This window comes from Cydia splendana, chromosome 12, assembly GCF_910591565.1.
Source record: "Cydia splendana chromosome 12, ilCydSple1.2, whole genome shotgun sequence".
In the NCBI taxonomy this organism is placed as follows: domain Eukaryota; kingdom Metazoa; phylum Arthropoda; class Insecta; order Lepidoptera; family Tortricidae; genus Cydia; species Cydia splendana.
Genome location: NC_085971.1, coordinates 9,767,175 through 9,792,729, shown reverse-complemented (window position 1 = coordinate 9,792,729; position 25,555 = coordinate 9,767,175). Strand labels below are relative to the sequence as shown.

The following is a 25,555-nucleotide window of genomic DNA, read 5'->3' as shown; positions in this document are numbered from 1 at the left end:
TATGAGAAATAGCGAGAAGGAAGGTCTCCGTTTCAGCTTGAGGAAAAATGCTTCGTAGGTACGTACAAACATGCATCCGAAGGACATTCGTTCTTTACCTCCTCTACAGTGCCCTATTTATCAAAAGCTTAAAAGTCCCTTTTTGACAGCTTTTGTTAGAAAGGGACTTCCACTTGTATTACAAGTTACAAGCTTTTGATAAACAGGGCACAGGTCGCGTTTCTCAAGCAATTCTCGTGAAATTAGATAAGCACATTTGATTTTTTTTTTTTTCCAATTAAGTTTTTGTTTTTTTTAATAGCAAGGCCATTGGGGTTCACAAAGCCACCAGTCTTTTTCTTAATTTGTGTACGTACCTAAGTATTTGTAATCATTTCCAGTCAAAGTATATTGGAAATAATAAGTAGGTAGGTACTTGCTTTTCACTAGAAGCAATTAAGCCAATAATGTAAAATAATGTTTTGTACCTTCAAAGACTTTTACCTACTAAGCCCCGGCCTCTAACGATTAAGACCGAATTATTTATACCTGTTAAAATGGGCATATATAATCTTACAAGAAATTATTTAATTAAATCTAATACCTAATCAATAGCACACGATCAATAATTAATTCTAAGACAGTTCAAGTCTCAGATAAGACTGCAACAAGTACTGTTAACAATGTGAAAGCGGCTCGTATAATTTGAAACCAATCAACAACTCACCATTGCGCCATTGGTAACATACATGTGAGCTAACTGCGTTAATGCTTAGATACTTCAACGTAGTTAAAAGTTTTGGGATTCTTATTCGTTTTATATCATGACTGTGTAGTGTGCATAGAAAACTTAGTACTCTTATGTAGGGTTCCTTTTTCATGAATGTGTTACAAGGAAATACACGTTGAAAAAACCGAGTTCTATTAGGCAGCCCAATTTCAGGGCTTTCGAATACAGGTGTTACATGTCTCTAGGGGAGCGTCGAACTATACGATTCAAAGTACTTAATCTACATGTGTAACATAGGGTTCCCCCACATATGTCGACACGGAATCGGCATAATCCGATAGGGAAAAGCTTTATGTCTACGAAATAAGAGCGATAAAGTCGTCGTTCGGCTCGGCTCGCATCGGCCGGCGTCTGCCGACGGGTCGACGGCTTTTTCGCTCTTATTGCGTGGACATAAAGCTTTTTCCTATCGGCTTTTGCCGAATGCGCGTCGTTATATCTGGGGAGACCCTTATTCGCATCTGCATCATCTATTGCAGAGTCAAAGTTCCAAACGACTAACATAGCTACGCGACAACAAAGTTAATTAGCAATCAATCAAGAAAAAATTACATTTAATGGGCCTCTTGAGGTAGGCTCATCTGAAACTATTAAGATTGTAAAACATTAAATATCGCTACGTTTCAGCAATTTATTAGAACTCCTAACACGCTTCAGAATTTTATCAATATTTTTGTGTGAATATGCGAAGTATCAAAACAGTTTCCTAGCGTTGCCAGAGAAACGTATGTGCAGACATAAAAATTCCCAACTGGACCGCAGCACGTGTACGGCCCGAGGTAGCGTTAGGTTCTCAACGCTGACTCGGCTACAAACATACACACTTCCTTCAAATGCTCCACTTCCCTTTTATTGAAGAACATACCTATAAATGGGAAGAATGATTTTAATTTGCTTATGAGCTGAACAAAGAACGGATGATTTGGTTACAGAATTCTCGGATCGCAGGATGTATTTCATTCTATTGATGTCAGTTACTAAGTTGTTTGGGAATGCCTATTGCTATTACTGTAAACAAACAGTTAAGAAACGTTGATTCAGGATTATGTCTAAGTATAAGCTATGTTGATTACAAAGCGTAAAAAACAGTGGACTTTTAAAAATCATTATCCGATTTAATTTGTTTATATCGATATACTTACCATTAATACCAGTATAATGATTAATATTGCTGCAATAGGGAATATTAGGCAAAGCTCTGCGTAGGTGGCACAACCAGGGGGGCGAAACTTCAAAGAGGGGTACCTTATATATGGAAACTAGCGCAGTCAGCATTATGTTTACAGCAACATTTCCTCACCTGATGCTTCCATGTAAATCAACTAGATGGTGTCACCGCTTTGTCTGTGATGTCTTAAAAAACACGCATCCAGGCCATAATTGTTAAAAAGAAAAAAAACTTTGTCTTTGCATTTTTATCACAAATTCCGTTTCAAGTATGAAACGTTTAATATTTTCAGTAATTTAGGTACCTCACATTTTTTAATCGTCTTAATATAATTGTATTTATATTAAAATAATATAATCGTTTTTATTAAGAACATTTAACTAAATAGTTTCGCCAAGTGCCTTACGTGAAAGGAAACGTTAAAACAAAGAACATAGTAACCGTCAAACTATAAAAGTCAAACAGAAGATTCTAATTTTTTGTAATTTTAATTAATAATTTATAGTATAATCACTATAAATTGATGAAAATGAGTGCGCCTGGGAGAAAGAAACGTTATTGCCTTTTCGGCTGTGCGAATTAAAACAACATGACTCCAAAACGCATCAATGCTTCGTTGCTCGTGCTAGCTAGTCAAATTTAAGTCCAAGTTTTAATAGTGGATTTGTATTATTTCGAACTAATTTATTATAATAAGTGGAACCCTTAGAAAATATTTTTTTGGTTTGTTACGCATGTAAGTAATGAAAAATAAATGATATTTTTACACATCGTGTTTTTACTTTTGCGACTAAAATATTCTTTGGTATGAACATTTATAAAATACTGTACGGTTACCATCAGTTTCTCACTGACATAAACGCCGTCGAGAACGTAATTTACTTTCTATACATCTCGCTCGCACTCGCATATTAGTGCAAACGGGATGTATAGAAAGTAAATTACGTTCTCGACGGCGTTTATGTCAGTGACAAACTGATGGTAACCGTACTGGTCTAGGTAGTAAATCGTCACTGAATGAATATGTATTATAGTACATAATATATTGGCGCCTTTTTCCTTGCCCGTGTACAGTGCACTACAATGAGGTGTATTCATTTTTCACGTGATTGCTTTGCAAGAAGGTGAAAGAATGGAACCCTCATTGTAGTTCACTGTTTACGGTCAAGGAAAAAGGCGCCATAGTCTTTATTACTACTATGCATGTGTGCCACGCACACATACGTAAAGGTTTGTGACAAAAATCCGCTAGGAGCGTTAGTGTCGACGTTTTTTGACATTTACTCGCGAGTTGGCTCTCTTTTACTATACATATATTATTATACTCTTTGGGCACAACTAGCACATACAGTAAACAAACATCAATGACACATCATGCGTCACTACGTCAATCACATGGCCTACCGTCAAACACAACAATCGAAAGTTCGGTTTCTGCCTCTCTATCACTCTTGCATATTCGAGCGATAAAGAGGCAGATAACTAAATTTCGATTTTCGCGTTTACCGGTAGGCCCTTTTAACAAACCGCCTTGATGCATCAATGTCATATTTTATTGTCTGTGAAAACTTGTCGAAAAACAGTTTAAGGCACAGTATGTATAAGTTAGTCTATGAATTTACTAGAGTCGGTAGTGCTGCACTCTGGCGGCAGAACATTGCAGTAATATCCCCTATTAGCTTACCTACCCCGTAATAAACAATGCCTACTTGTACAGGATATAACCAAGCCGTTCCGCATTGAACATGTTAAATTATAATTTTAATTTAATTTGCATAGTTTTGCTATTCGCAATTCTTAAGCATTTTGCAAAGCTTATTCATAATTAAAGGACTTCGACAAAAATACATACCATAATATATTACAAGGTTCCCGGAGGATATAGAAGGAAGTTGTTATTGTGCTTACTCCATCCTTAATTTAAAAAAATATTGTTATTGGAAACTTGTAGCTCCGGAAAGCGGCCGAGTTGAGGTGGGACTGGGCTAGAATGTCTGTCACATGTCGAGTGAGCTGTGGGCCGAGATTGTCACAGACTGGCAGCCCCGCTCAGATCGAGGATCTGGCAGACCAGGGGGCCGATTTTTGAATTTCGATCGCTCGATTTCGTCACTCGAAAATCGGTGGAAAACGGCGAAATGCTAATTTTTGAAATACGAGCGATCGAAATTTGGAACCTAGTGGTATTGACCACTCGATCTCAATTCTATTAGTAGAATTTAAATGCCTAGTAGTGGAGATATTATTTAACGAAATACACGAAATCGAGCGGTCGATATTCAAAAATCGGCCCCCAGGCGAAGGTAAAACGAGCAGACTCCTTTTTAAAAAATGGCTGAATACTGTACTAAGCCGGGAGGAATGGAAAATGTAAGGGGAGACCTTCGCTCAGTAGTGAAACACAACAGGCTGTCAATAAGGTATTATTATTTCAATTAAATATTTTAATTAGGTATTATAATCGAGTAAAATAAATATAATGATGAGGAGATTGAAAATGTATGGTGATAAAGTAGGCAGAAGATTCATGTAGTATAACTGTAGAAGGTATAAGTTTTGAATTGAGTACGTATGAGTAGTATAATAGGTAATACAATTCGTTTGAACTAATACTGAACAAAACTATCTCATTTTCAGTCAGCCTTTTCTGCTAACGCTACGTATCCACCCGAAGGCTGATACAAATGACCTAGGCCCAGGAGGTAGGGCTAAACTTGGGCCGAGCATGTGTCTAGGCAGTATATAAGCTGGCCGGCTCGGTTCCTAAGCACATTCGTCCCACATCTCCTTCTTCACCTCTACAAGACACCCCAACCCACCCCTCAAAATGTACAAGCTGGTAAGACCATTTCTTTGTATAACCGGCAGTCATTTTCAAAATAAGAAAGTTTTTCATATAATCACATTTTTAGATGAAGACTTCTTAGAGTTTTATTTTAAATAATTTGCATTTAAGTATCATCTTCAGAACAACAAAACCATATAGGTACTTCAAGACAGCTTCTACTCAAACGTGACGTTACGACTGAGTAGCGCTTAGTAAGGGGCGTTTCGTGCGTTGAGCACGATTGTTTTTGTTTTTATATACCACGTCGGTGGCAAACAAGAATACGGCCCGCCTGATGGTAAGTGGTCACCGTAGCCTATGGACGCTTGCAACTCCAAGGTGCTTGACTAGTTAGACTTTGACTGTCATCTTTGACTCATGTATTGCTTTGATCGAATGGGTCCCATAAAAACATTTGATTCTCATAAACAAACCGGATCGACTACTAAATCTTGTCATCTATCTAGGCCTCTACCGCAATTTATCTATAATACATATGTCATGAAATTCAATATTTGTATTGTTCGTCAGTGGCATCGGCACTTTTTACGAAAAATAGGAAATCTAAAAACTTCATAATTTTTTAAAGTCGCTGAACAAATGTTGGTTAGTTTAAGGAGTACAGCCTATAGTAAGTTTTTTGCTCGTGTTACAGGCCACACCCGGTATATTCAACAACCCTTTACATTGTCTATCAGTCAGCTAAATACTCGTACATTTAAATAAGGCGCATATTAACCAAACAACAGCCGGAAATGGAACAGAGATAAATCAAATTAATACTTTTTCATGAAGCAAATATGATGGGCATTAGATGCCAACGACCCTTCTCGGTCAAGCTACGTTTTTTAACCGGATTATTTCAAATCTAGTTGCATTTTATTCAGGCAATGTAATGCAAATTTTGAGTTGTTTCCAAATGTTGGCTGGTAGAATTGACTTTTAAATTATAAATATTTAATAACGTTCATTTGGATTTGATTTGATTTTGTTTGATATTTCCCAGTTAGTATTTTCCTCGCGTTGGTGTGGTGAACAATTTTGTGTTTCCCTCGGTACCAAAATTTGTTTAACCCTCGTGCCTTAATACCCTCGGAACGCTCAAGATTCCACTTTTCGAACCACTCGCTAGGCTCGTGGTTCAATTTTGGCACGACCGTATTCCAGTGCTTTGAGTTGTATACGTAGACAGAGGGCCTCAGGTACCGATGATAAAAAAAAACATCAGTTCAAAATAAAAACAAAACAACTTAATTAAAGAAAGGCTCGATTTACGCCAAAGGAGACATTGACGACTAATTTTGTCCTTCCTTATAGGTACATACAGGTTGGAACATTAAAATGAAATATTTTTATATCAGTGACAATCCTACAAAGTTATTTATATTTTAAATTGACACATGTCATGTGTCATTCAATAGGATCTACTTGCTAGGGTTGAAACATGCCGATTTTTGCACTAATGTTTAGCAAAGTGTATTTCAAAAACGGTTCATTATTAACGAAACATCTGTTCAAAGCATAGGGGTCGTGCGCGTTGGAGAGTCTGCTATCTTATGGCCTGAATCGGAAACATAAACATGTATATGCCAAAGCAAGTGCTGCCATCTACCGTTCTCGTACGTTTTCTTGTGCATAGTAAGTTCTGCCATCTTGTGGGCTAGATCGGAAGTATATACGTCAACGTCCCAATTAACTACAGCCTAATGATTAAATTTCAAAATGGCCAAAAGCTAAAATTAAAGGTTAAGTGGTTAGGTGCTCCTTAAGTGAAAACTCATTGTACGTGTGACCCCTGTATAACTTGAAGCAATTTTCAAATATGTAGGGTTAAATTTAATCAACGACTAATGGGAAAATTGGTAACGTTCACGTTCTTTTAATCATATTAAACAATCTTTTAGTCCACTCATTTGACATTAATATTAGTCATTAGTCTTGATACAAAAATCAGGTTTTTTTTCCTAAAAAATAACAACAAACATTAATTAATTATATTTCATCGTTTGGCTCTATCGTATACTCTTAACTGAGAGTGGCATTTAAAAATAACTTTGACAAATACCCGCGGTCACCGAACTTATTAATTTGTCCTAAACAAACTGGACCATAGCACTTCACAGGTCTTCGCGGAAAAACATCTTAGTTAAAACACCTAGCAATTTAAAAGTGTTCCGGAAAAACGGTGGTAAGTACAGAATATTATTAAGTGCGGATTTCGGAATTCAGAAGAAAAACATATGTTGTATGAGATACTTTTTGTTATTAACTTAAAGCTTTTGTACTTTACAGTTGCTTTGTTGTAAAGTAAGTACCTATTTATTAGTAGAATATTGTGGTGATGATATAACAATATCTACATACATTAGGTATGAATTTACTAAAGACTTCTTCATACAACTTGTTTGTATTTTAAGCATACGTTTATTATATGTATTGAATCATGCCAATACACATAAAGTCACGAATGTATCCCGGAATAATATAAGTTGACATTTATTCTCGATACACATATTTAACCACTTTTATGAAAGAGCGACCTCGATTCGCAATTCCTGGCCAGCTTGCATGCGAAGGACGTGTAATGTAATGTCGCTGATACAATCACGAACACACGCATAATATTCAAATTAGGCGTAGACGTCACTCATATGACGTGCCGAGCCAAAGCTGCCGGATTAACGCCATATGGTAGGAAGCTACTTAGATATCCGTGTAAAGAAAAACATTTATGTGTAAAGTTTTAATAAATAAATTTTAATTCAAATTATACTAAATATTAAATTTTATAACATTCGCTCCATCTACAGATGTATGGTGCCAATTGAAAGATCAGACTGAAATTACATTAGCATTAAATTGTGACAAATACAATGCCGTGAAGTCTGCATTGTATGTAGGTAGTAGGCATTTGTCTTAATTCATGGGCGGCCTGGCCGCGTAGCCAAGATGCCAAACGCTCCGTAGCGATCAAAACGCAACTGTCACTGTCGCACTAATATGAAAGAGTGATAGAGAGACATAAAGCTTTTCGTTGTCGAAGCGATAGCGATTGTAACCTTGGCTAGGCCGGCTGGTTAGTGGTTATGGCATCTGCCGCCAATGCGGAAAACGCTGGTTTAATGCTAGCCCTGGGCACTTGAGCAATTGGTCAGGTTTTCTTTCATAATAGGTACCTATGATATATATTTTAGTTTATGATTTATTTTATTTACTAGTGTTTCTTCTTAAATTAATTTGATATGTTTCCTAGACATGCCATGAAGTACAAAAATAATAACATTCTAATGATTACCCGTGTATTCAATACACTAGAATGTTACTGTTTCGATACTAATATTTCGCTATGTACCAAACGGACTCAAAATTGTGCCCTACAATGTCGAGTCCGGTTAATAAATACCATCTACCTATCTATCTAAAGCTCTGTAGCGCGTATGAACGCTTAAACAACTGATTAAGCGTATTAATAACTATCAATCATAACACAAAGCAACTCGTACACGGACAGGACTAACATCAACAGCGCACGCGACCAAGGCGTGATTGTTTAGACCGGTCTCGTTAGAAAGGCGGTCTGGATCTAGATTAGATAGGCCCACACCCGATGTCCTTTGCGAACTAAAGGGCATTCGTAGGATGTGGTGACAAATCCAATGACGTGACAAAGAACAGATAGCCTCAACTTTGTTGCGCTACGTTAGACAAAAGCATCTGGTATTCATGGAGCTATGAATAAATTTCCTCTGACGTCGCTGACTAAGCCTAAGGGAACACCAATTAGGTTAAAGTTAAATCATGACCTTGTATGTTAAACTACGTATTACATAGTTGGCAACACCAAATATTCTATAACATATTTTCCTGTAAACACGTGCCCACAGCAACGTGCCTGACGTGGGGTATCGTGTAATCGAAATATAAGAAGATATGTCAATAGAAAATACACGCGTTATTTTGTATCACGCGTGTCAAAGCCTTTAAATAATTGTTTACATGAAAACGAAACACGTGTAACGACAACATTTATTTTTTAGGGTTTCGAACCGCAAAAGGAAAAAACGGAACCCTTATAGGATCATTCCCCCCCCATTCATCTCAGAAACTACTGAGTTTAAAATTTTGAAAAAAATACACTAAATAGTTCTTTACCTATAGATGACAGGAAAACTTATTAGAAATGTGCAATCAAGTGAATCAAGCGTGAGTCAACTTCATAACATAATACGACCCCCTACACGGGTTTTTTTAAACATTTCATTCACGTTCCACATAAAAAAATACATTGGTAAAAATTGGGAAATGTACGGAATTGAAAGGCGAGTCCGACTCGCACTTGACCGGTTTTTTGTGTTTTGAGGGCGTCTAGGTAGTCTAAAAATAACTAGATAAGATAAAAACTCCGTACAGTCCTAACACCTGGAACGGTATTTGACTTCAATATTGCATACCATGAAATGGTAAACGGCCCGATTCGATCTTTAAGATACGTCAATTAATAGATCTAGAAACGATATGGATTAGATATGTCAGTGTCAAATGTGACGTTACTTAAAACAAAACCGTCACTTTTGACACTGACACATCTAATCCATATCTTTTCTAGATCTATTAACTGGCGTATCTTAAATAAAGATCGAATCGGGCAGAAAGCTGTTTTATGCAAAATTGAGTTATCCAGGCGAAATGTCGAATACTGTTAAGTTTTGGTTCAAATTGTTTCCGTTCATTGCGTAAGAGATGTGCAAATTTCATTCGAATGACGAATAACGAATGAAAATAACAAAATTTATCGCGAATGACGAATAAAAATGTCGGATGATTATTCTTATTTGAATAAATTATTCGTCGAATAATTTATTCGTCGAATGAATTGCCACGAATAATTTGTTATTGGAATACCTTAGGTATAAACTTTTCACGATTTCGAAAGATTTGGCAACTGTGATGTGCAATACAACTACCTGCAAGTCCTGCAACTACCTAAATAGTTACTACCTAAATAATAAATTACGTATTGTGAGTTTCGCTCTGAAGCAAACAACTGCTAAGAACATTTGGTTTTCTCACTCTTTTAGTATATAGCTATCTCTTTCTAGGTCTGGCTAGAAAGTTACTAATATAACTTTGTGTGTGAGTAATTCATTGTTCACGCTAATCCTTTGTTTATTATACTACCTGGGCTTATCCTTTAACCCTTAACAATCTTTAACTTGTCAGAACTCAGAACAAATTTACAGTAAAAACAAGTCATATTAAACGTGTTATTATTCGTGTTGTTTATTTGAATGGAATAAGCCAAAAAACTTATATTTTTTGTGGATTTTTCGAATTAAATAAAGAATAAATCATTCGTCATTTGAAAAGTGGTCGAATGATTTATCCGCGGATAAATTATTCGCGAATAAATCATTCGTGAATAAAAAATCGTGAATTATTGTTGATCCGAATGATTACTCCGATAAAAGTTTATTCGAATGATGCCCATCTAATCTCTGTCATCTCATTTTTAGGGTTCCGTACCCAAAGGGTAAAACGGGACCCTATTACTAAGACTTCGCTGTCCGTCCGTCCGTCCGTCCGTCCGTCCGTCCGTCTGTCACCAGGCTGTATCTCACGAACCGTGATAGCTAGACAGTTGAAATTTTCACAGATGATGTATTTCTGTTGCCGCTATAACAACAAATACTAAAAACAGAATAAAATAAAGATTTAAATGGGGCTCCCATACAACAAACGTGATTTTTGACCAAAGTTAAGCAACGTCGGGAGTGGTCAGTACTTGGATGGGTGACCGTTTTTTTTTTGCTTTTTTTTTTTTTATATGGTACGGAACCCTTCGTGCGCGAGTCCGACTCGCACTTGCCCGATTTTTTATAGAATAGGTTGCTTTAAAAGTAAACGTGTTCTCCTATAACGTTGGGCACAACGCATAGCGTCAACGGGAGACCAAAGCCTAACTAAAAGCCATCACAAACAAGTGCAGGTAAATTAACAACAGGATAGATTACGTAAATTGAACTATGATGTACTTAAGGTAGAACTGATTGATTTCCGTGATTATAGACAATCAGCCTCTGAATTTATAAGAGTTTATGAAGACAGTTATTTATCCTTGTCTATAGGTTGTGTTCGCCGCCCTCCTCGCCGTGGCCGCCGCTGCGCCTAGCCCGTACGGTGTTCCGTTGGGCGTAGCTGCCCCTTATGCTGCCCCTTATGCGGCCCCCGTGGCATCCGTTTGGGGCCATGGGCTCGCTCCAGCCCCCATTATTAAGACCGCTGTGCCTGTCGCCACTTCCTATGCCAACACTGTGAGGGTATGTATCATGATCATCGACTAAAATATACGTAAAATTACTACTGCCTTCCCAGATCCGCACGCCACTCCAGTGGGCGAGCGGGACATCACACTTGCCTATTAGCGCTGTCTTGCTGACACACCGGAGCGGCACGCGGATCAGCATCAGTGTCATAACCGTGTAACTACTTATCTATTGTTGACATGTCATCAATCCATACATTCATAGCCAATATGACATCGTAGCCGGAACACATAATACACGATTCGTTGCATTAATCGACATCTATCTAATTAATAGTATCTCTAATTGCGTTTTCGTACTTTTACGCCTCCATTTTATGAAGCTATCATTTATAATTATCTACCGAATAAGTCACTTACTGATGGACAAAACATCAGAAAATTAATGCTATGAAAATAACAAAATCAATCTTGTCAAAAGGAAAGGCCGTGTCCAGAAACAAAAAATAAATTACGATATAATATCAATTCAGTGCATCGCGCCTGCACGGTAATATGTTGCCATGCTCTAGTCTAGAGCGAGCAAGCGCATGCAAATAATACGTTTCTGAATCCAAGAAATATAGTAAATAAAATGCAAGTACACGATGACAAGTAGAGCTAACCTTGGAGTAGGCCGATCCAATCTGAACCACTTATTCTGCAAGTAAAGAGTTCTTTTATTTTTGCGGCCCTGGCATTTTAGTTCTGGCTGCAAACTTGACCATCCACTTTTTAGCAACATTTACTTTAAATAAAACCATTAAGTTTATAGTGCCAGTGACGCCTAAAGATAAGCATAGCCTTGGCAAGATTCAAAACGAGATTATTAATTTTAACTTTGTATTTATAGTATTAGGTAATTAATTAAAAGCGAGTCAATGCACTTTTAAAACAGGCACTTAAATACGTGTACCTAATGCTGTGTGACTAAAGGCATTTTAAGCTTAATTGGTAGTGACCCAAACTATGAAGCTGGAGGTCTCGAGTGTGAATCCCGGCAAGATATTCGTTCCTGACCTGAGTATGGAGGCCAATTCTAACTTACATTTTGACATCAAAATTATATCTAAATGTCAGTAATTTTTTACGCCCGTTGTATAATATACATTTACGGACAAGTACGAGTGAAATGCACGCGCGAAGAATAACTAAAGTGTCCTTTAGTTATTCTTCGCGCGTGCATTTAGATATCATATTGATGTCAAATTGTACAGTCGAATTGGCCTCCTGGATATTTTCTATGTATTTAATAAGTGTTCATATTTATCGTCGTCTATTATCTAATTTTAGGTACAACAAAAGTCTTATTTATTTTGCTGTAGAACAAGATCTGTTTGTATAATATTGTCCCGTAACATTTATTTATTGTTATATTGTTCTCTAATTAGCTCGCCAGCCCAGCCGTGGCCGTGGCGCCCGCCCCATACGCCGCCGTGGCGCACGCGCCTGTACTGGCGTCCCCCTACGCGCACGCCTGGTAAGCGACACGCCAGACGCCACAAGCCCGGCCACACCACCCGGCCAACCAGTGCAACAGTCAACATTGCTTATTTAATTTATTAGCGCGCTAAGCAAATTTTGAATGTCGAAAAGTAGTCTGCTCTTCAGGAAAGCTGTTTGTTGTTAATAAATTCAACTTTTTGGTTTTTATCTGAGTTATTTGTTTTTACTTTTTCGTGAATCTTAAGCTGAAACAGATTTATACTTAAGACCATTAAGAACGTGAGCAGAAATCCACTGCCCAGGGCTGGGATTGAACCAGCGTCTGCTGCTTTCGTGGAAAATGCCATAACGACTAGCGGCTCGATTCGGGAAATGAATTAGAGATTCACTAGATACGATACAGTAAAGATATGTGATGTTCCACGGCAAAAGGTACGTTATGTAGGCTGGCGCCGCGATTCACTAGATATGAAATAGTAACGACAATATATATGATATGTATCTAGTTAATCTCTAATTCATTTCCCGAATTGCGCCGTAGGTCACCCAAGGCACAGCGGTAACGGTTGAACTTTCATTAGTCACTCATTAGTTATTTCAGCTCATATTTTTTATAGTACTGTTAGTGTCTGTGTTACTACTTAAAAAGCACAAATCAAAATATTTAATAAAAATAATTTGATTTTCACCGCATCAACTCGTAAAAGCTCTCTTTATTCTTCAAAAACTGATAAGAAATAAAAGGGGCATTTTATCCACAAGAGTGACAAAGTAATTTGATGTAGAGTTAGAGTTGTTGGTAGAATTGACTTTTAAACAATGATTTTGAATGATAAATATTTAACTTCATTTGTTTTTTAAGGAGTTATTTCTTGTGTTTTGAAGTTTATATTTCATACAACTTCATCACTACTGCCTTGCACAGATTACGACTAAAAAACATAAAAAAATAAGCTCCAGCTTCCCTAGTGGTTTTTTTTTTGCTATCTGTGCAAACAAAATTTAAAAAAATCATCTTGTAAATAAAATTAATTTGAACTTAATAACTAAGTGCGACAAAAATAAACAAATCTTTATACCTAAGGCTCTAGAGATTTGAATCAATAAGATCAATCCGTCTTTAATCTGATTAATTGATTATTAACTGAAGCAAATTATATTCACTACTTGTAAATCTGAATTAATAAAGCCATCGCAAAATTTTAACCACAAGTTGGTATGCCGATAATTTTTATCGATTTATCGAAAGCCAGCGAGTAAAGTTAAATAAAAGAATATCGGACGCGAGAACTGTCGTTGATAAGCGGCTCGCCGTATATGGCTCGCTGGATAAGGCTGGATTCCGCATGCCACTGCAGTCAGTGTGTTGGTGTTATACATTTATTTCATATAGAGTGGTCAGACAATTGCACTCCACTATCGACTACGCTATTAATTGAATAAAAGTTTTGCAATGACATAAGGCCCACCAATAGACATTTAAAAGTCAGACTAACCTACTCGCCGCCATATTACAATCGATGTTACGATTACGCTCTGATTGTTAAACAATTACCTTATATTAAGAACATTTAATTTAATTAAAATTTAACTAAAATTTGTCATCAACATGCAAGTAACATATATCTATATCTGGTACTAGTTTTCGTTACTAGAAATTTCAATAGAAAGAAATTAGAACGAATAGTAGTTTTACATACTAACCTTCTTTCTTGGCGGCGGGTGTGTGTAGCTCTTAAGAGTGTTTCTGTTAGCACAATCACAGAATAAATAATAGTAGTAGGTACAGAAGACTCACTCTCTAACAAAACGCATCTGTTACGATCAGGACAGATATGGCCGCTAGGTGGCGACAGCGCCACGTGCGGCTTATGGCTAGCCACCAAAATTGGTGTGGAACGGATGTACTTGTAGCTACCTGTTGCAAAGCGACGAAATCGCGGAGTGAGTCACGCCTGGTACAATCAGCAATGTTATTAGCTTAGCAGCTCTGCATACAAGTATGTATGCAGGTGTGCTAAGCTTATGTCGGCTGTACATGGACTTATGATTTCAGACCTTTACACTTTCCACATAGTCGGTAAAAAATAGCTGCTAATAAGTAGGTACCTACTGTGGTCGAATTTAAACCTCCCGTAATTTAATTTAATAATATTGAGTTTGGTGTTAACAACTCCATATCAAAACCAGCCTACACCCAACTGGCGCAGTACGAAAGTGAACTCAAGGCCGCTCCGCTTATACCTTACAATTTCGCTGTAGTATTAAACACGCCGCAAAAAATCCCTAATGACAGCTTGCAATTGCAACGGTTTAATTCAATTGTTTTAATGAATGCTCACGATATGGCGACCATAAATTACCATATGGCAAACATTAATTTTTTAATTGCAATGTTCGTGAACTAGTTTACTTCAATTCTAACACAGATAATAAATCAGATTAAGCTACTGATCCCGAAATTTTGCATAGATCCTACGTAAGTTAAGCTACTAATAGAGACCAAAGATGGCCATTGGATATCTGTAATGAAGGTTTTGCTTTTATTATTGAGATCAATGGCAAAAATCTGAAATCACAAATCATAGTCGTTCAGACAAAATGTATATACCTATTGAAATGATCGTATATTACGGTCAAATTTATATTTATAATGTCTTCAGTTGTCAAAAAACACTGTAGAATTGCACCGCAGCGCAGGCGCTTCGAATTACTTCTCCGGCAGCTTAATACGACATTCAACTTTTTTTTAACTGCCCGCTCTTATTTACGTTATCGGTACTGCGCTATTTATGAGTTTCCTTGATAGAAATGGTCGAGTTGAAAAATTATTACTTATCGGAGAATACACCGTGTTCGTTTTAAAAATAAATGTGTCGACTTTGACTTAAGTACGAGTACAGTAAGTAATTTTTACGTTTTATGACACCATCCGACATAACATTTAAGTAAAATATGAATAGAAATAAGCTGAATGAAAATTAGGTAGAGTACAAAACTGACAAAAGTGGAACGCTTTCCTTTTTACCCTATATTCCTGGAGGTACTGTTCTAATGCATACAGGGTGACCTTAGCCATTGGACAAACCCTGAAATCCCACGTAGGATTACTTGTCAGAAATGCTCTAACGGTAATATTATTTTAATTAGAACATAAGATAAAAAAATAAATTATTAAACAAAAGTTATTTCCAATAATCGACAATAAAAAGAAACATACTGTATTAATCATTGGCAGTGCTTTTGACAATTTGTTTGAAAATGTGCGGCAATGATGACATTTGTCAAAAGTCAGAATCTTATTAATGTCATAAATAAAAAAGATAATCAAAACGGTCGAAGAAGGTTTCATACTATTTATTAACTCAGGAGCTACTAACACATACAAGTTGCTCCAAAGTAAAAAAATCGTAATTTGTTAATTTCTTCGTAACCGCTACACCGATTGTTATGATACTTTGTACATACTGGTTCTAAATATCCTAATGCATATGTACATTTTGGCTTTGTCCAATGGCTAGGGACACCCTGTAAAGTTTATAAGGTCGGGTCAGTCGGGTGCGCAGATCGTATTGATCGTATTTCAGAAATTAAATATATTACCGCTATCTAAGTCAGGTCCCCACTGAAAACCAGCGCCACGGATTGCCGCGGCATTATGCTGAGTGGGGTCCTATTTTAGCGTCCAATGTTTTTTATGTTTGTATGTCTTTGTTTTCTAGATGTAATATGTTGTGGCGTTAAATAAATGTATTTTCTTTCTTTTCTTTCTTTCTATCATGTATGTATATTAAAAAAGCATGTTTACTTGTAAAGAACCGTCCAGATTTGTTTAAAATGAGATCTGAATTATTTTCAAGCCAGATAACTCAGTACCAAAATCTTCTACACCAACCTCGATGCAACTCAGATATATATAAGAAGAATGCGTACAATATGTGCATAGTTCTATACAACAACTTGCCCAACGGTATAAAGCTACTAAACGCTATAGAATATAAGAAAAAAGTAACTAGTTTTCTGTTAGAGCATTGTTTCTATAGCGCGAAGGAATACCTAGATTATAATTTGATTTAAGAAATAAACATTGAGAAAAGTATTTAATATAAACTATTTTTATTATTAATTAATTAATTATTTATATGACATTTAATATTTGAATTTTAATAAATTATAGTAATTAGTAGATATATTTTTTGCAAAATTTGCATGTCGTTGTGTGTGACTGAATACTGTATACCTACCACTTAACAAAACATCACCTTGTATTTTAGAATTAAGTATTATTGCAAATTAAAAAAAAAAATCTTTATCTTCAAAAATAATTATTTCTCTTAGTCTCCAGTTTTCCTTTACAGCCTAATTTCGATTGAACACCCGTTATATATAGGTAGGTACCGTAATTCAGAAAAGAGTTGACTATCAATATTTTGTACCTAAGTATTTCATGGATATTTAAAAAAAAAAAGGTTTTATTATAAAAATTACAACGATGTTTTCTCAAACATTTTTCCGAATGTAATAGTGTAGGTCGATGCATTTTTCTGTATATATGTATCTGAAAAATAGCTCTTTTCTATGTACCTAAAAGCTGCATTTAGATTGTAGCTTATGTAAGTAACGTAAAAGTTTTCGTGATTAAAATTAGGTACTGTTAATTATAACTAGTTAGTTAAACAAAGTGCGACCACACCAATCCTTAATGAAATGGTAAATGGTATCGAGATGACTAACCGAAGCAAACTGGTTGAACTTGACTTTTCTACCAATGATGCACTGAAGTGTGCGTGAAGTATAAATACATACGCGTAGTGAAAGAAAGCATCAGTTAATCTGAGTCGTTTGTCGTTCGCACCTGAACTAACACAGACCACGATGAACTCGCTGGTGGTGTTGTTTTCCGTGATGGCGCTGGCCTCTGCCAGTCCCTCGGGCCTGCTGGCCCCCGCGCCGCTGGCGTACTCCGCGCCGCTGGCGTACTCCGCGCCACTGGCGTACTCCGCGCCGGTGCTGGCCGCCGCGCCCGCCGCCATCTCCAGCCAGTCTCGCCTCGACATCAAGTCCTCGCCAGCCGTCGTCAGCACTTCATACGCCGCTGCTCCTGTGGCCTACGCCGCAGCGGCTCCCATTGCTCCCGTGGCTTACTCCGCACCTGTAGCTGCCGCAGCCATAGCGCCCGCTGCCGTCTCGCACCAGTCCCGCATTGACATCAAGTCATCCCCGGCCGTCGTCAGCACTTCTTACGCTGCTGCTCCCATTGCCGCTGCGGCTCCTATCGCATACAGCGCTCCTGTAGGTTACTCTGCGCCGGTGGCAGCTGTAGCCATCGCTCCTGCCGCTGTCTCCCACCAGTCCCGTGTGGACATCAAGTCATCTCCGGCTGTCGTTAGCACTTCCTACGCCGCCGCTCCCGTCGCCTACGCTGCTGCTGCCCCCTTCGCCTACAGCGCCCCGCTGATCAAGACTGCAGCGATCGCTACACCCCTCGTCGCTACTACCGGCTACGCGGCGCCCATCGCTACCGCCGGCGTCGCGCCTGCCTTGCCCCTGGACACCCCTGAGGTGATCGCCGCCCGTGCCGCGCATTTCGAAGCCCACGCCCTCGCAGGCGCGCACCTGATCAAGAAGCGCTCGGCGCCGCTGTTCGCCGCCCCGGTCGTGTCCACGTACTCCGCGCCGATCGCCTACTCCGCGCCCATCGCTCCCGTGACGTCGTACGCCTCCTACACCCCCCTCACCTACTCCTCGCCCCTCATCACCAAAGCCTACAGCGTGCACCCCTGGTGAGCGCCATCACGGTAACGAGGATTTACTCGCCTCAGTTCAGTGACATCGAACGACAATGATTATTTTGTAAATAAATTGGAACAAATAATAATGAAAGTTGTTTTTTTCGCAAATAATTGTAATTACACTGAAAATGTGAAATTCACATTCACGGTTCTGATCTCTGAAACACCGGCTTCCTAGCTGAGTAGAAATATGGTTTCTACCCCAAACCTTAGGTATTCCCACTGAGATAAACTTTTTGTTTTATGAGGGTTTAGCTATATGTAAGTAGGGCCTTTTTGCACACAAAAAATAAACATGCTACTTTTTTTGCCTTCGCACGATCATCCCTGATAACCCTCTAAAAAGAGTAGGAGCAAGCGATCACTTTTAATTCATAAACACTCGAAGGTTTAGTGCCTACTTTAGTCTCTGCTCCACTTGGGAAATATTTTTACACCACACCGGCTCGTAAAATCACTCTTTATTTTTAAAACTCATGAGAAAATTGCATTTTACCCACTGGAGTGGCAAAGTAAATTGATGCAGATTTTGAGTAGGTAGTTTCCTCATGTTGGCTGCTGGAAATGACTTCTACGTGATGAATTTGTATTATAAAGATTAAATACGTACCTACCGTTCATTTATATTTAGAAACAGAAATATTTTTATTCGTGAGCACAAACACAAAAACCAAAATTATACAAGCAGAGAAACATAAAAAAGGAGAAAGTGCCTCGAAATGGTCTCACCTCAGCATGTTGCTGGCGACCTCCAGCGCTGATCTTCCGATGAGACCATCCGGTGAAACAATAGTATTTTCCTGGCGGGGTGCATGTGATCAAAAATTTTGTGATTCACTCGGTAGCAAAGTTTGTCTCTAACCCTAACCGCTCAAGATTCCACGCAATTTCAATTTTGGAGTCTTTCGCTTTTTCGGTATTAGCACGTCGAGTTAAAGAACAACTTTGCCCCCTTGTAAGACAAATAACAATGATGTATTCCTTCTTTAATTTTTTTAGCGACAATGGCTGGAGTCATTGAAAATTGAAGTTGCTTTTTCTTTTCCGTCACTTTTTTGTTGGAAAAAACCACTACAAAATGAGTATAATATTTGAAGTATTAAAATCATAAATAAAGGGTAGGTATGCAAGCCATTGCAAGAAAATAAATACCTACTTAAAATAATTATGCCCCCAACAACCCACTGTCGCTAAAAAAGAATGGCTGCTATTTAACTGATCACCAGATTTAGTAAAATTTCATACCAACAAAATATATTTTACCACCCTAAAATAATAAATGATCACCAAAATTATAACCCCATTTCAATTTGAAATGATTACCAATTTTAATACATTTTGCTATCCTATTAAAGGAAATGACACCAAACTAATAATTATTAACCCAAAAATAGTAAATTATTACCAAACTTCAAACCCCATTTTAATGTGAAATGATAACCAAATTTTTACATCTTGCTATCCTATTAAAGAAAATGACACCAAAATAATCATTGTAAACCCAAAAATAGTAAATGACCACCAAAATTAGAACTCCATTTTAATGTAAAATTATAACCAAATTTTTAAATCTTGTTATCCTATTAAAGCAAATGACTCCAAAATAATCATTGTAAACCTAAAAATAGTAAATTACCACCAAAATTGTAACCACATTTTAATTAAAAATGTGCAAATATTTAATATATCGTTATCCAATTAAATTAATTAATCCACTTCGTCACCTTTTTCTAGTAGGTAGCATTTCATATTTGTAACAGTCGCAGTTCTAACCTAACCTAACCCACTTTTCTAGTAGCATTTCGTTTCTGTAAGGGTCGCAGTTCAAACCTAACCTAACCCACTTTTCTAGTAGCATTTCTTTTCTGTAAGGGTCGCAGTTCAAACAAACCTAACCCACTTTTCTAGTAGCATTTCTTTTCTGTAAGGGTCGCAGTTCAAACCTAACCTAACCCACTTTTCTAGTAGCATTTCTTTTCTGTAAGGGTCGCAGTTTACACCTAACCTAACCCACTTTTCTAGTAGCATTTCTTTTTTGTAAGGGTCGCAGTTTAAACCTAACCTAACCCACTTTTCTACTAGCATTTCTTTTCTGTAAGTGTCGCAGTTTAAACCTAACCTAACACACTTTTCTAGTAGCATTTCGTCTCTGTGAGGATCGCAGTTCAAACCTAACCTAACCCACTTTTCTAGTAGCATTTTGTTTCTGTAAGAGTCGCAGTTCAAACCTAACCTAACCCACTTTTCTAGTAGCATTTTGTTTTTTGTAAGGGTCGCAGTTCAAAACTAATCTAACCCACTTTTCTAGTAGCATTTCGTTTCTGTAAGAGTCGCAGTTCAAACCTAACCTAACCCACTTATTTATTAGCATTTCGTTTCTGTAAGGGTCGCAGTTCTAACCTAACCTAACCCACTTATCTGATAGTAGTTCGGTTCTGTGAGGATCGCAGTTCTAACCTAACCTAACCCACTTCTATAGTAGCATTTCGTTTCTGTAAAGGTCGCAGTTCAAACCTAACCTAACCCACTTTTAACTGATAGCAGTTCAAACCTACCCTAACCTACTTTTCTACTAGCATTTCCATAGAAAAGTAGGTTAGGTTTACCTAAACTACTTTTCTAGTAGCATACTATGCGGTGCGGGGTACGGGGGGTTGAGCGGGAGGGGCTAGTAATTTTGGCATCATTTTACTTTATTTGGTAATACGTGTACATTTTTTGGTAATCATAGTGGTTTATTTAGGTGAAAATATCGCATTAATTTGGTCTTCAAGATTTGGTGATCATTAGTGATTTTTGGTGATCATTCAATATATTTGGTATTTGAATACAATTTGAAGAGCAGTCGTTATTAAAATGTTGGTACTTTTGTAATTTTAGGCCTTATTTTTTTGGTGTTCAGTAATTTTTTTTGGTAAGCATGATTTTTTTATTTAGGGTACCAAAGTATTTTTTGGTGGTCATTATATTTGTAGCCAAAAAGAAGAACGATGGTGATAAAAAAACTCATGACATGACTAGTTAGTATGCCTGTGAAATGTACAATATCAAAAATAACTACTAAAAATAATACTCAGAGAACATTATTTCAAAATAATCCAAAACGTGGGGCATCGGAAGCGATTCCTATACCTACAGTGTGGCTACCACCAGGCACTGACATAAACGCGAGAACGTAACTTACTTTCTATGCATCTCGCTCGTACTCGCATATTACTGCGAACTAGATGTATAGAAAGTAAATTACGTAGACGTTAGCGTATATGCCAGTTTAGACACTGTCAGTGACTCATGGTACGGGTACACATGAAATTATACCTATATTAAGCGGGCCATAAATATAACAAATCGATTCAAAAGTAGGATTTGACATTCCTGAAGCGACTCAGTCATATTACTCAGTCATAAAAATGTCTTATGTACATGTGTGTCGCTTAACTTCAAACTCGGGTAAATCCATTCGACCCTCTCAGCAAATATCTACTCTATTACCTTTTCTTAGTACCAAAATCGCATAATCTGACAGATGGATTTACCCGAGTTTGAAGTTAAGCGACTCATGTGATAATTATAAAACGTACATACGCTTTCGTCGCGCACTAATGAATCACACGAACATGCTGCCAAAAAGCCGCTCTTATCTTTATGTTACGCTCTCATTTAAAACGACATGCTAAAATTACACGAAAGTTGCTATGAACATTAACGTAACAACATATATCTAAGTATGTCTGGTACTAAAACGTTGATATAAATTGTTGTACATAAAGAAAATAAAGAGTAGATGTGTAAAACTTTTACTCGCTCTAATTTCTCTGTATTGCAATTTCTAGCAACGAAAACTAGTACCAGACATAGATGTACATAATGTACATGTGTTACTTGAATGGTCATGTCAAATTACATACAGGGTGGAAAGGCACGACGATCCTTTCCGGAAATGGGAGATAGTTTAGCCTAAGCTATATATTTTCTGCATAGAAACTATGTTAATATGGCAAACCGTTTCTAAATTATGGCCTTTTAAACATCCATGCAAAAAACTACTTTGTTCTAACCCTAACAGGTGACAGGGTCACTGAACTTACTTGTAAATAATCAGTATACGACAGGAAATTATGCTAATTTGTTGCCATCTAACCATTTTTAGGTCTGCTTACAACACGGTAAGAATCGTTACAGGATTTTCGCTTTCTTAGTGGTTCCACTTGTTCAATACTTGAATGAAGTAGTTATTTTATTCCTTAATATTAATAATATTATAAACCACAACATTGTTTACAACGACAGTTCAAATGGTGACATTGACAACCACTCAAAAGTACGCAATCGTTTTATAAATAGCTATGATTTCCTTGACTGATAAAAAGGTTTTAGTTTCTTAACACGTTTCACAAAATTATTTTCGAATAATTGGAAACTATCTAAAATAATAAAAAATTACAAGTAGGTTGTGTTAGATGCACCAAATGAACTTGCAAAAATGAAATACTAAGAATAAATCAAGAATAAATACTTCTTAAATACCAAACTAACAAACCTTCTTGCGTGGTAGGAAATAGACAAGACGTCTGATGTTTGAAATTAAATTTTCATTGAACTTTACTTTAATGTCATATTCTTCAAATAAAAATGCCGTTGTTAGATGCTCGTGGCTATTTAAATTTGTGGGGCTGTGTAAAAGATATGGTGTACCTACCAAACGGAATGTGAAACTGCGACGAAATGAGACAAAGGCTAATTGGTGCTTTCTGCGGAGGAAAAATGACGAAGAGCATACACTATCGCATGTGCATCGACATACTCGGGCACGGGCTGCGGCGGCGTTGTAAGACACGGAGGTACATTTGAACACCGTATGTGAAGAGAAGATAGTGTTAAATATTGGCAAAAAGTAATTATCTAAGAAAGTAATAAAATTGTTTGTAATATTTTTGCATTCATTTGATTTATTTGACATTTATGCGTCATTCATACATCATTGCGATTCTGTCAACGATCGGAAAAAAGTGTAAAGTCCCGAGCTTTCCCGACTGAGATCCTTAATCTATAGCCGTGATGTGCACATGCTATAGGGTTGTCACCACAGTTAAAAAGTAGTAAATTTGCTATTTTTATTTATTACTCAATTAACGATTCTTACCATTACCAATCGTCTCTGTATCACTTAAACGACCTAATACTTCCGGGAAGGATCGTCGTGCCTTTCCACCCTGTATATGTTACTTCAGAATGTGTAAAGCGTAATTTCGATTGTATGACGGCGACTAGCTCAAGTGTGAATTTGACTCGCACATCAAGGGTTCGGTAAAAACTTTGAAACGATTTCAGTATGTTTCTTTATGTGTGTGTTTCTGTATGTGATTAATATAATAAAATAATGATACACTATTAGGATTGATAACCATCATATATATAAAATTTAAAAACCAGAACGGGATAAAAAACGAGGGAAGAAGCGAGATGGCGCCTTACAAATTTCTAAAAAAGTTTTTGACACGTTTCTCGAATACGACGCACGTATGATAAGAAAAACCTGTTCAAATCAATTATCTACATATGGAAATAGAACTAGAGCATTAAAACTATCGCTATCGCTTAAAAAGAAATTTTCATAACAATCTTCATTTTACGACATCGGCCCTTTCTCGGCAACTCTCGGTTGCTTTCGTTTGGCGGTGCTACAGATTAGACCAAATAATCCGTAAGTTAAAGTAAACTAAATTATGTTTGTCATGTTGGTATACAGTTATTTCGTCGTTTTTTTACACGAAGTAAAATAAAAAGTGCTGTCAACCTCAACCTTAGTCTATAGAGCCCATACGAGTGATTTATGTCATATATGACTTATCATTCTTATCAATCAAAGTAATTACTATATTATTATTATCAATTTGTATTTTGTTGTTTTAAATTTATTTTTGAGTTATATTATTCAGAATATTCAGATTGACTTTCACGGCTTCGGCAAACATTGCCATTCGTCCGGGGAACGGGCTAAGAATGCTGAGATGGGCCAAAAATACAAAGTTGATAGTAAGTTATGTAGGTAGATTAAAGTGCATGTTCAAATATTATTGAGCGACCTGATAAAAATAAGCAAATGTACAGTCAGCAGTCAGCCAAATATCGTAATATAATTTTGTTGCCATAGAAATAAGGATGTGGTCCGATCCGTGGAAGTTTTAGATATTTGGCAACAAAATGCTGGAACAATCTGTCTCCGCCTTTGAGGAACCTGAAAAGTGTGCATAGTTTCAAAGTTACGCTAAAAAAAGAGATATATGAACATCAGCAAAGACAGGAAAGTTTAAGATGTGATACTAGTTTTATCTAAGAAGCCTTTTTTTTTTCACATACCTGTAGTTATGTCCCATGAGCCAACCATTTCTGCACTATTTTTTGTCACTTTATTTTAATTTGTACGTCTTTTCCAAATAATTAATTTAGTGATATAGTTTTGGTTTGTTTAAAGCTTTTACGACTAGAAGTTTTTAAGTCTTCTGCACAAAATGTACACGTGGATAGCTATGTCATAGCACAAATATGGCCGTGCTGGTGTCGTGCCGTGTGACGTGGCCATGGCGTGGCGGCCAGCTGTCATTTGGCTGTCAGGCCTGTTCCAGATACGGCAATTGCCGCAATGTTGAAGTTGTATATTAAATAGTTTTAGTTTCAATTTTATGTTTTAGGTATAGTTCTAGTTTTTAATTAGTTTAGTAAATTATAGCATAACCGCCTCGTCGTCGAACGGCGTAAGCCTGGGTTACAACGGAAGAACAGCGCTGGCTTTGCCAGCAACATGCTGAGTTGTGACCCTTTTATGGCATTTTTCACTAAATGTTATACATTGTATATTTGTCAACATGTTTTTGTCATCTGTGTTTGTTTGTCATAAATAAATGTATTTCTATTCTATTCTATTCTATATAGTGGCGAAATATTGAGAGACAAAAGCGGCTAAATTCAGTGGTGGCTCGGACACGGAGAGAATGGGAGAGGATCGTGCCGTGAAGAGAGCGCAGGTACTTGGGACAACAAAATGGGAGACGCCCGAGTGGACGTCCTAGGTACCGCTGAAACGACGTAGTTGCTCAAGACCTGCTCAACCTCGGCCATGGCGACTGGCGAGAGCTATCGCAAGACCGAGAGGACTAGACTACCTATGTTTGTATGAAAAGGCGATTTAAGGACGGTGGTCGTCCATATTCGTCTTAAGGCGAAAATTAATCTAATGAACGTTTTTACAACT

The 25,555-nt window shown here is 37.2% G+C and overlaps 3 protein-coding genes across 3 annotated transcripts in view; 2 read left to right on the top strand and 1 right to left on the bottom strand.

Annotated features, from left to right (window-relative positions):
- Positions 1–25,555, bottom strand: part of LOC134795561 (programmed cell death protein 5) — a 487,306-nt gene that overhangs the window by 433,667 nt on the left and 28,084 nt on the right. The window lies entirely within an intron of this gene.
- On the top strand, positions 4,632–12,718 carry LOC134795440 (cuticle protein 12.5-like). Its single transcript, XM_063767279.1, has 3 exons — positions 4,632–4,776; positions 10,890–11,081; positions 12,457–12,718. Exons 1-3 carry the CDS (start codon positions 4,765–4,767, stop codon positions 12,547–12,549), a joined length of 297 nt encoding a protein of 98 aa, XP_063623349.1. The 5' UTR covers positions 4,632–4,764; the 3' UTR covers positions 12,550–12,718.
- Positions 17,333–18,394, top strand: LOC134795438 (cuticle protein 16.5-like). The gene has a single exon (XM_063767278.1). It carries the CDS (start codon positions 17,387–17,389, stop codon positions 18,296–18,298), a length of 912 nt encoding a protein of 303 aa, XP_063623348.1. The 5' UTR covers positions 17,333–17,386; the 3' UTR covers positions 18,299–18,394.

Coding starts and splice junctions, on each gene's coding strand:
- LOC134795440 (XM_063767279.1), top strand. Junction 11,082..12,456: donor CCTATGCCAACACTGTGAGG/GTATGTATCATG, acceptor TTCTCTAATTAG/CTCGCCAGCCCAGCCGTGGC.
- LOC134795438 (XM_063767278.1), top strand. CDS start 17,387: ATGAACTCGCTGGTGGTGTTGTTTTCCGTGATGGCGCTGGCCTCTGCC.